Genomic DNA, 11,471 nt, shown 5'->3' with positions numbered 1-11,471 from the left:
TTCTTAAGGCCTTTGAAGCTTGTCCTCCTCCGCTTGGTCCATTGCAAGCTTCACTTAGGGAAACGTTTTTGGGATATTGTCATAATCGTATCTGAAACAAGCTTCAAATGCTGATCTTGATGTTTATGGTATGCTTCCAAAATGCCCAATCAATTCTCAATTTTGAGGCTGTGGACTTAATTTGGGGGTTATTCTCGTTCTTTACAATGACACTCACTGTCCAATTTTTATGAAAGTTGAGTTCTTTGAATCCAATTTATATGAAATTTGAGTTCTTTGAATCCAGTTTTTCAGTTTTTATGAAAAAGTTAGATTCTTGAATTGTTTCTGTATGCGAAGATGTGTACTGAGATGATGTTTTTCGGTTTACCATTTCTTTTAATATCCAATTTTTAAAAAGTTGAAGTCTTTGGATCAAAATGTTAGGAAAGTTGTGTTCTTGAATCGTTTCAAGAAGAACCAAACCATATAAGAAGAAGCAAACTCAATAAAAAGAATCGATTATGAACCATGAAAATTGATTTTAGGTTTTATTTGGGAATTTTGGGTTTTTATGATAAATGGGTCGGTTTGGTGCAAAAATCTGGTTTAACAATTGGTTTATTTTCGGGACATATATGGTTTGGTCTCGGATTTAGACATTAAACCGCTATAATCCATAATTGGGGAAATATAGATATCGAACTTTTGTTTCGGGGGATATTGGTTTGGAACTTTTATTTCAGGGACATATAGACCGAGGGTAAAGAATAGGCTCTATCTGGCTCGATATCATAGTCCCTTATACAAACTTTTCATTTATACTATTATTTATTTGCTCTGTTTTGCTGTAACCACAAATCATTGCTACTTTCTATACAAATTTTTCATTTGTTTTGATGCATTTCTCATATTTTAACATAAGCTTCAATTGCATAATTAACGTTCACAATACTCAAAATGTATTCATTCAGAAAACACTACATTGGTTTTTTATTGAAAGAGTAAAACAAAGGGAATCCATCCACCATATGATGAACCAACTTTGTCCAAAATTGGTCCCTATAGGAAGATGTGAAAATCAATAGAAATAATGATTGTTAAGGAACTGAGAAGCGGTGGCAAGCGCGCCACCGAGGATGGCATCGATCACGACAGTGTCTTTGCCTTTCTTGCCAGCCGCAGAGAGCACTGCTCCTGTCGCCGCGCCTGCTAACATTGCGTTTTTCTGATAACAAACACTCAAACCAAATTAGTTATGTCAAATTCTAGCAAAAATGTTAAGAGCATTGAAAAGAGTGTGAAATGTATTTAGTTAGTACCCAATCTCTGGTGCCACGGACACGTTCGATACCGTACTCTGTCCCAACATAAACTCCAGCCGCAGCTCCTGATCATATTCATGTGTAGCAAACTTTAAACTTATTCTCAATCATTCTATTATCTTCCACTAATGAAAAAAACAATGACATTTAGAAAGCAACTTACCCCAGTAAACACCTTCTGCGCACAACTTCTTAAGCTGCAACAATGTTTAGCAGAATCTTCAGAAACGGAAAACTAATAAAGCGACACATTTTTACAAACATAGATTTGATGCAGTAAAGTGACACTCACCGCATTCTCCAAAGTGTTCTTGGAGAGACTCCCTACAATAAATGAACCATGGAGTAAAAGATGGTATTTTGCAGCTCCAACAAACAAAAGTAGTAATGATAAGCACAAAAAACACATATCCATCACAATGTGTTCAAGATATAATAAATGTTTCCTAATAATATACAAAAGATTGTCCTAGGAATTTTAGTAAAAGTGTTCATCAAAGTCACCAAAAACCACAACAGTAAAGTAAATCTTATATAACAAACATAGACAGAACACGAACACTAATGTGTGTTTGAGAATGTTGAGGGCTTACCTTTGTCGATGGCCTTGTAAGCATCTTCTGCAATAGATTTAGTGACTCCAACCTAAACCCATCAAATATAAAAACAATGAGAGATAAAGATCAACAAAATGAACCATCAAAGAGAGAGAGAGATGAGTAATGAGTAATACAGCTCCGATCTTGAGGAAAGCATCGACGGTGAGATTGAGAAAAGGGTTTCCCATGTCAACTGCCACCGAAAGCTTCGGCGTGCTCACGGTCCCGGAGAATTCGCTTGAAGGCATCTTCTTCTTCTTCTTCTTGCTCTGTTTTGTTTTTTGGTTTTGGATATATTTCTCTCTGATCTTGCTCTGTAACAAGGTCACCTATTTTCTTGGGATATATAAAGTGGCTTTTAACTTTAACGGTGGATATCTTAACTTTGGTTCAACGGTGGAGAAGAGATAAACAAGGACCCACGAGTAGATATTGTATGAATTGAGCCATGAAACTCGAGCTCAGTGAAAGACCAATCTGCCCTCTTACTCTAGAGCCATGCCAAATTCATCCCACGAGTCTCGTGATCTCTCCACAGCGACACTTGCCGACGTGAGCTCTACGTTGCCGACGTGAGTATCGGTAATAATAACGTAAAAATCGGAACTTTAAAAACAACCAATCAATTCTAAGATCAGTCTTTGAAGCAATAGAGTAGAATTACAACAATCACAACACCAGTAGTATCTCTCACATGCTTGAAACAAACAAAGACCAAACAAGAGTGCATTGCAAATTCAACACAAATCAAATCCCATACAAGACATGTTCATTATTATACATAAGATAGTAAGATTGATAGAGGGCAATGGAGAGTGAAGAAAACGGTTCATGAAGATCAATCTTACTTTTCACTCTTTCCTGTGATGGCGTCTCCTGCTCTTCTTCTCATACCTCTTAGACGAGCCTCTTCCAACGCGTGAATCGTCATCGCCCGAAACAATGGCCTCAGAGTCAGAAGAAGCTGCGACTTTGTTCCTACGCTTCTGCCTTCTATCATCCTCAGAGGACTCCGAACCAGAATCATCAGAATGATTACGACGGCTTCTCCTTCTCCTCTTCTCCTTCCTACTCTTCCTCTTCACACGTCTGTCATCTTCATCATCAGACTCATCAGAATCATCCTCATCTCTCTTCCTTCCCCTCCTCTCCTTTCTCCTCTTACTCCTTCCTTCTTCCTCATCCTCAGACTCACTCACACTCCTTCTCTTATGTCCTCTCCTCTTCTTCTTCGACCTCCGCCTTCTCTTCCTATCACCAGAATCCGAATCAGAATCAGACTCATCAGAAACACGCCTCTTCTTCTTCTTCCTCCCCGAACTCGTCTTCATAACACTACTACCACCACTCCCACTCTTCTTCTTCTTCCCATACCTCTCAGCTATAATCCTCTCCATTTCAGAATCAACATCAGAATCAGAACTCTCACTCTCCTCTTCCTCTTCACTACTCTCCTCCTCCACCTCACCTCCTTTACCAACACTCTTCCTAATCTTCTCCAACCCAGACAAAACAGCAGCTTCAATCGCAGCAGGATCTTTCTCCTTATCCTCCTTGGTACTCAAAAAGTTCCTACACTGAAACGTCAAGTGCCCAACACGACCACACTTCTTACAAGACCCACGAGCCTCATCATTATTCGAACCAGTAATCCTCGCAAGAGCCAAAAGACCCTGGAAACTCGCGTAAGAGTTCTCTGGATCTTCGGTCTTCTCCTGAGTAGTCTTGGGCTCTTCTTTACTAGTTGGTGCATAAGGATCATAACCAATCGCACTCTGCCATATACCGTGAGTTTGAAGCGCTGCACTACTATGCACCCTGTTGTTTGCGGGCATACGCACTCTTCCTGCTGTCGCCGGCATCTTTTCGAATCCCTAGATAACAAAAAACTTCACAAAAACCTAACCTAAAACCAAAAAAGAGACAAAATCAAATATCTCCGCAATACAATTCAATTGATTCCATAGAAAGCTAATCAAAACCTAACAAGATTGGACGGTAAAGCTAGGGTTTTTATTAATCACCAAAATCATTGAAGACCTAGATACGAATCTGATGATAAACGAAGATAGATCCTAGGGTTCCGATGTGAGATCCTAATTCCTAACGAGAAGAAAACTGAAAGAAAGAGACTAAATAGTTTACCTGATTCGATAGGAAGAAGCGACGGAGAGAGATGGATGACAGAAAAGGTTGGATTTTTATTTCACCGGTGCTCTCTGATTGATGAAGAGAGGCGAAAAAAGGGAAAGATAATAAGGGTCTGAGGGGTAAATTATAAAGATTGGGAAACCGACTTTACAACATTTGTTTTTACATTTATGTCCTTATGTAACTTATCCTTTTTTAATTTGTTTGTCATAAGTTTTACAAAATAACCCCGACAAAGTGTAAATTATAAATACTACCTTCATAGATAAAATACCATAAAATCCTGAATTCTTTTGCTAAAATTCTATGAATGGTGGAAATAGCGCTTGGCATAGTTAGAATATCTGACCAATGTTAAGCCATAATATTTTTAAAAAAGCAGAAATTCATCTTTATAATGTGATCAATCAATTGTTGTAAATAATCTAAGAAAATTTTTATAATGACCAATGTTAAACTGTTGTAAATTCATCATATACACTAATCTCCCAAATTTATTCATGAAACTAACACAACACCAAAAATAAAATAAAAAATAAAAATATTTTATTAGTCAAAACCTAAATCTATAGAGAAAAGACATAATAGTTTAGAGTCTAATATGATACTCCTAATTTTTATTTGTAAATTACTTTATAATTACTTTTTGGTAGAAAGAGAAAATATGAATTATTAGATGAATGACATGTAGAAAAAAAAAGCATAACGTAAAAATATTATTTTAGCTTTTTTATCTATAAAAATCAATTTTTAAGAGACAAAAATATATTATAGAATATTAATTTATTAGGGACAAAAGGAGTATAAAACAATTTTTATGATTATTATCAGTGTCGGCGTTGATGCCGTGCAAGCGGTACTTTTGCACCTGGTTTCATATTAAAAAAAAAGAATTATAAGGCTTTGAGTTGATAAAAATGATTCTAAATTTGTGAAATCTACAATTAACACCTTTAAAAAAATAAAAAATAAAAATAAAAAAAATTTGCCAACGTCCAACCACAACTTGAGCCGGGCCTGATTAATATCAATCGTTAACAATCCCAAACATACCAGTTATGGATGATAGCAAAAGAACTAATCAACACCGACTAAAATAGATTTAAACAACAAAATTGTGATCAATCAAGCAAATTAGTAACTGAAAGACAATCCAGATATAACAAACAAAACTGCGCAAAACCTTAATTTAAATTCAGTTTGTTCCCTCAAAGGTTCATGACAATTAAATCCAAAACTCATAAGCTGATAAATTTCTTAACCTCTAATTAACAATTCTTAAACTCGGATATTCCTCCACTTAATCCCTCCCGCCACCTCTCTCTCCACAAAACTATAACCAACTTTGCGTTTATTCAGTTTCTTTTTTTTTTCATCAAAATCAAAATCCATATTTAAGAACATCACTATGCATCCCCAAAGTTATATCAATTTTGTAGAATCCTCAATACAAATCAATATGGAATCAAGTTGCTGTGGTGATTACGTGGTGGCTGCTTCGTCGCCGGACATGGCGCGGTGGTTACAGAATCCGAATCAATAGCGTTGAGTCTTCTATGTATCGTATTCATCGTTCTCTTCTACGGCTCCATTATTCTCCTTTGCTTCGTTATGTACCCGAAGCTACCGAAGGAAGAGATCGGAGACGAAGAAGCCGGAGAGCCCTTACCTCCCGCCGTGAGACTCACGAAATGTGGCAGCGGAGACGGCGGTGACGTTGACGGAGTTAAAGCTGACGTGTGCGTGATTTGTTTGGAGGAGTTTGAAGTAAACGACGTCGTTAGAATTCTTGTGAGATGCAAGCATGTTTTCCACGTGGAGTGTATAGATTCGTGGTGTTTTTATAAGCTGACGTGTCCGGTTTGTAGAGCACCGTTTCGGTGGTTTGGTGATTGGTAGAGGGAGGGCAAGGATGAGAGAGAGAGTTAGTGGTTTAATGTTCGGTTTGATCCGGTTTAATCCCAAATTCGATATTTTTACTGTAATTTGGGATTTAGAAAATTTATATATGGGTATCTGAATGGTAAAAGTATCTATATGTACATAATTTGTAAAAAGGTAATTAGATTTATAGGAATGGACACTATACCGATTAGATTTATAGGAATGAACGTATGGTAAAATTATGTTTAAGTTTTAATAATATCGAATATCATTTTGATGTCTATTATTTTCATTTTCATTTTGAGGTTTTTAATTATTTATTGCAAAGTTTTAAAGAGCTCGTACATATTAATTTAATTTATTAATATTTTTCTTTTAATAAAAAATTATTCATTCAGTAAAAATTATGGCTTTTGACCCATAATTCTTATCGATTTTTAAATATTTCGAATTAAGGAATAGACTTTCATTTCAAAAGGGGTTTAAATTCGGAGTATAAAAGGATTTGTAATATATATATATATATACTATTAAAGCTGAACTATTCAGTAGACTTAAATTGGACCATAATTTTGTTTTAGTACATTTTTCATTAAAAATGATTAAAGAATCACTTAATTTAATTAAATTACCCTATAATTTCGATTTCACTAAATGACGAAAATACCCCTTGCTCGCTCATTTAATTACCACCGGATCGAGACGTGAATCCTTTTTAACCCGGTAATAGAAGAAAAAAAATTCGCAGATCTGTTTGTACTCCAGGTTTATAATATTCGGATCATGTATGTTGTTTGGTTCAAAAATAATTATTCTCCTCGCCAAACAAAGGTATAATCCCTATAAATAATGAAACTGGTATCCGAGTATTTAATGGCTTCAGTAATATCAAATATTAACTACTACCATACTTAATCCCTATAATTATTACGAATATTAATAATAATGAGAAATCTTTAATACTTATCAATTTTATATTCTTTTGCTTCCAAAATAATCAATAGATTAAATACGAAATTGTACATATATGTAAACTTATTTGATTTGCTTTTATATTGTAAGATATTTACGAAAACAACATATCAACTTAATACAATTAAATAAAAACAAATCATCATTTAGTTTAATTTTTTTAGTATTTCCTTAACGAAATTATAGTACTTAATTATGAGTAGTATAGAGGGAAAGAATTAAAAACGCATAAATTATATATATGTTAAAGTTGTAAACTAATTTAGAGAAAATGTGTATTGTATATCCCATATCGACTAAATAGTTTGGAATATGGTTCATAATCATTATAAATATATAACTAAAATGTTTTGAGTACAAATGAGCAAGAAGCTTGATTTATTAGGTATCCAAATTTAACAGTTTAATTTGGTTCTATATTTGAGTATATTTAAACTTTTGAAAAGTAAACATATTATAATATATTTACGTTTTTAAAAAAAGTTTAAGATATTATAAATATTTAAATTTTTATAGAATGTTTAAATTATTATAAATATTTGAACTCCGTCAAAAGTTTAAAATAATATATTATATTTAAAGATTATATTTAAAGTCTATAAAATATTTAAGTAATATTAATATTTTTACTCTTGAAAATTTTAAAATATAAAAAAAGTTTGAATTAAACCCGTTAAAACAGGTATTTTTATCAAACTATAAATTAAGCCATGGAAGCAAGGTGTGTCTATCCTCTTACAAAACTAGTATCTGATATTGCGGAGTGTCTATTCTCTTATAAAACTACTATCTATTATTGCGGTGTCTGTCTGTTTCAGTGAAAAGTTAAACTAATTACTCTATTAGGATTTCTAATTTATTGTATAACTCCAAATATACAAATAAACACTATAAAAACAAAGAAAATAAGTCAACATAAAAAACTATATTACAAAAATACAAATTACAAAAAAATAACTAACAAAATATATAATTCCGTGTTGTAGCACGGGATATCACCTAGTATATAATAAAACTAATCGTTAAACGTAATAAAGTTTTTAAATAAATTATACTAAAACCCTAAATGACTAAACATTTACTCTAAAATATTAAAAAACTACGGTGTGCCCAAAAAAAAAAGACTAGTAGTCGAGGCTTATTACTCTCGAATTGTTTCTTGGGCCGAGGCTTTCCATCAATTGAGGCCACAAAGTTTAGGGACTTGTTTATGAGTTTTGTTGTATCATGAATTGTGTTATTTCCTTAGATTTNTTTTTTTTTTTTTTTTTTTTTTTTTTTTTTTTTTTTTTTTTCTGTTTTGTGCTTATAACATTTTTCCTCATACATAAACAATTTGTTTCTCTGTTTTTGTTGATAAGATATGTCACATGAAAGACATAAAAAAAACTGACAACTCTTCCTAACCTAACCTGCCTTCTAAATATTTCAATTTCGGCGTTGACATTTGTGTAAGCAAAAACTACCAAAGTACATGTGAACCGTACGGATAAAAGATCATCAATTTAAAAGATTGAGGAGTCAAGATATGTTCATATATATCATATATATGTTCTTCGCTGACATCATAAGTCACTTTGATACTTGCTCCCTCAATTTCGTTGACTTCTCATAATCTCATTACATTGATTTCTCTCTTTCTCAAAATGTCCTTCGTCAACACCTCCACAGCTTCTAGATGGAATCCCATTTTTTTTTTACCTACAAAATGAAAAATCAATGTTCTAGTATGTGTTTGTTAAATTTGATGTGATTAAGATTGACTTTCTTTTGACCGGAGTATTGTTTTGTTTGAGAGTCTTAAGTAAATGTAGTCGGATGGTAGTTGGTTCTGATAAAATAGTGAATAGTATCTTCTTATTGGAGGAATTGGAAAAAGAAAAATCTGGAAAAGTTTAAGAGCTTTGTCGGAAATATTTTGAGTTAATTTTTATAAACCAAAAAATATTCGTTAGGAGTATCGAGTACGTAACTTGGCATTAGTCAAATTTTTTGTTTAGTGAAAATTAATCTTTAATTAACATGACATAGTTATATAACAGTTGGCTTATAGTAAATTTTCATGGGTGATGGGATGTGGAAAGGTGAAAAAGATTGATATTTTCTCACGAATGGGTGACACATTGTTTTTGTCATTTTAGCGAATCAATATAGAAGTTATGCAATATCCGTATGTGAAAATATATCAGGCTATATATAAGCTGATGTCGGAAGTCGGATCATCATTCCACACTTGTACACATGCAATTTTTGTTTTCAAACTGTTTCAAATAGGTTTAGGGTCAAAAGCATCAAAGTCTTTATTGCATGAATAATCACGAGCTACATATACGCAAGTACATAAATGATAAATCTGTATATCTACATATACGCAAGTCTTTATTGTCTGATATCTTACGATCGACCCGTGACGAAAAAGGTTGAAACCTTAAAAGTCAACAGCCGGCCATCTGCCTTAAGTCTTTTTTTTTGTTGCTTTTATTTATCATATTAGATGACAGCGGATCTATAACGTTACTACAAGTATGTATTATTTTATTTTAAAGATGATTTTGGTTAGACAATTATTACAGAAAAATGCTTACATTTGCGAGGTTGTTTTGGTAGCACTCGGTTTTTTCAAACTTAATCATTAATAAGGAAGACACTAGTTAAAAGTCACATATTAAATTGGCTTTGTATCGACATAGAAAAATTTAAAATCAATGGTAAAAGGATCACTAATTATTTGGAATTTTATCGCATTGCAATCAAAGACAGATCAATTCACTCTATTGACTCTTCGTCATTATAATTTCAACGATGATTGGTATCTGGAAACTTTGTCGTTTATATTTTACTAGTCTTCAACTCTTAATGTTCTATGACATAAAAATAAAAGTGGTGTTTAATATGATAACTCAGATCATCTTTCAACATATTTGGTTGATGTACTACTGTTAAGACCATTCAACACTAATAATAAAAATAGATAGATAATTTGATGGCTAGCTGATGGTGACGATCATGATAGTTATAGTGATGGATCTATCAAGAATCACTCTTTAGGTTGAAACAAATGGACTAAATAAACAATTTTAAGATTACGTCGGTTCAACAAAACCCACAATAGTCTATTCTCGTTGGTTTCTTATCAAATATCATATTGTTTGCTTTTTTGGCACCAACAAGACGTACGGACTACATACTTTCGTGATTAGTCATCTTTCAACAAGAGTTAATTAATTGGTAATATTAAAACGATCATCATCTTAGATAACATATGATTATTATCCTCACAAGTTTAGTAGTTTCTCATTTGTCACTTTTAGAAGTGGTAAGTTCGTTTTACCTCAAATTTTCTAACTCTTTTTTCAGTTGGTTCAATAGTTCGATATCCGTTTACTTAATTAAGTTTCGTGGTAATAAGTTTGCACGAGACTTTTGTGGTATTAAAGTACATACTGATATTTTAATTAGATATGATTAAAAAGCAAAGATGAAATAAAGTAAAATCTTTTAGTGTTTTACAATGTGACGACTGACAAGAAACGTGGACGTTAGGTTTGATAGCTAGATACTATCACGGACACTGTTTTAATATTTCTGGCAAATAATACTACATTTTTAATACTCCTAATTGAACCAATATATATTAGTCCACTAACCACGAGCCCTTTTTGCAAATTGACTTTCTCATGATTTTTTAATAAATGTTTTGAATTATTAGTTTTTTGATAAATGATTTGTATTCTTCGTAGAGAAATTCATTAGCTACCAAACAATCTAAACGTTTATAGTTAACAATTGGAACGTCAATGCTTTGTATTATATATATGCTTTCCATTAAAAAAAAAGTTTCTAAGGAAGAAACTAATCTTTACTAGAATAAGTTATTGTTTTTCTTTCTGATAATAAAACAGGAGAATTACTTTGTTTTGCAAAAACAAAACTAATATTTGTTATATATGGTTATCTAGCACAGATTATGTGGTGGAATATATTTAAGATTTTATTTGTCACAAGATATGGTCAACGAAACATAACATAAGTCTATATTCTTCGCTTGCTCTCGTGGCCTCTTCTTCTTTCGTTACCGTTCATTCGTATCCCGACAAAGGTCTTGGATCGAGCTTTCTTTTTCTTTTTCTTTTTTTAAATGGCCACTTACAATTATTTATTTGTCACGGAGACTTTCACAATAATATTTCTAAACACTTCAAAGTAATACTGTAATAGTATCGTTTAACCCAAAATGGCTAGCTCAACCAGCTACGAAGTTCAGTTATCCTTCGAAAATAGATTATATCGATTTTTTTTTGGTATTTAATTGAAGAGATATACAAACTTCAATTCAGAAAATTTCGGATGATCTCCCCTCTCTTAGCAAAAAAAACAAAGAACATTTTCGGATGAAGTAAATTATAGTATCATTTACTCTATATATATGATTATATGAGTTATAACAAAGTATATTAATATGGTGTAGTTAGTTTATATGCTCAAAAACAGACTTGTAGATCGATGTCTATATTTAGCACCGGTGGAACAGTATCAAATGTCACGTAAAAAGTATTTTTTT

General features: G+C 32.6%; 2 protein-coding genes and 1 pseudogene across 3 annotated transcripts; 1 reads left to right on the top strand and 2 right to left on the bottom strand.

Annotated features, from left to right (window-relative positions):
• On the bottom strand, positions 891–2,262 carry LOC104786808 (outer envelope pore protein 16-1, chloroplastic-like). Its single transcript, XM_010512263.2, has 6 exons — positions 2,038–2,262; positions 1,898–1,949; positions 1,597–1,628; positions 1,468–1,501; positions 1,302–1,369; positions 891–1,207 (listed from the first exon to the last, which is right to left on the bottom strand). Exons 1-6 carry the CDS (start codon positions 2,149–2,151, stop codon positions 1,061–1,063), a joined length of 447 nt encoding a protein of 148 aa, XP_010510565.1. The 5' UTR covers positions 2,152–2,262; the 3' UTR covers positions 891–1,060.
• Positions 2,511–4,194, bottom strand: LOC104786807 (CAX-interacting protein 4-like). Of its 2 annotated transcripts, none has more exons than XM_010512262.2 (2): positions 4,049–4,158; positions 2,511–3,804 (listed from the first exon to the last, which is right to left on the bottom strand). In XM_010512262.2, exon 2 carries the CDS (start codon positions 3,763–3,765, stop codon positions 2,755–2,757), a length of 1,011 nt encoding a protein of 336 aa, XP_010510564.1. In that variant the 5' UTR covers positions 3,766–3,804; positions 4,049–4,158; the 3' UTR covers positions 2,511–2,754. The 2 variants fall into 2 exon arrangements, with proteins under 2 accessions (XP_010510564.1, XP_010510563.1); XM_010512261.2 differs by having other exon boundaries at positions 2,526–3,809; positions 4,049–4,194.
• On the top strand, positions 5,316–5,953 carry LOC104786806 (annotated as a pseudogene).

Source organism: Camelina sativa, chromosome 5, assembly GCF_000633955.1.
Source record: "Camelina sativa cultivar DH55 chromosome 5, Cs, whole genome shotgun sequence".
Taxonomy (NCBI): domain Eukaryota; kingdom Viridiplantae; phylum Streptophyta; class Magnoliopsida; order Brassicales; family Brassicaceae; genus Camelina; species Camelina sativa.
The sequence above is the reverse complement of the archived record's forward strand: the minus strand, read 5'-3'. Positions and strand labels throughout refer to the sequence as shown.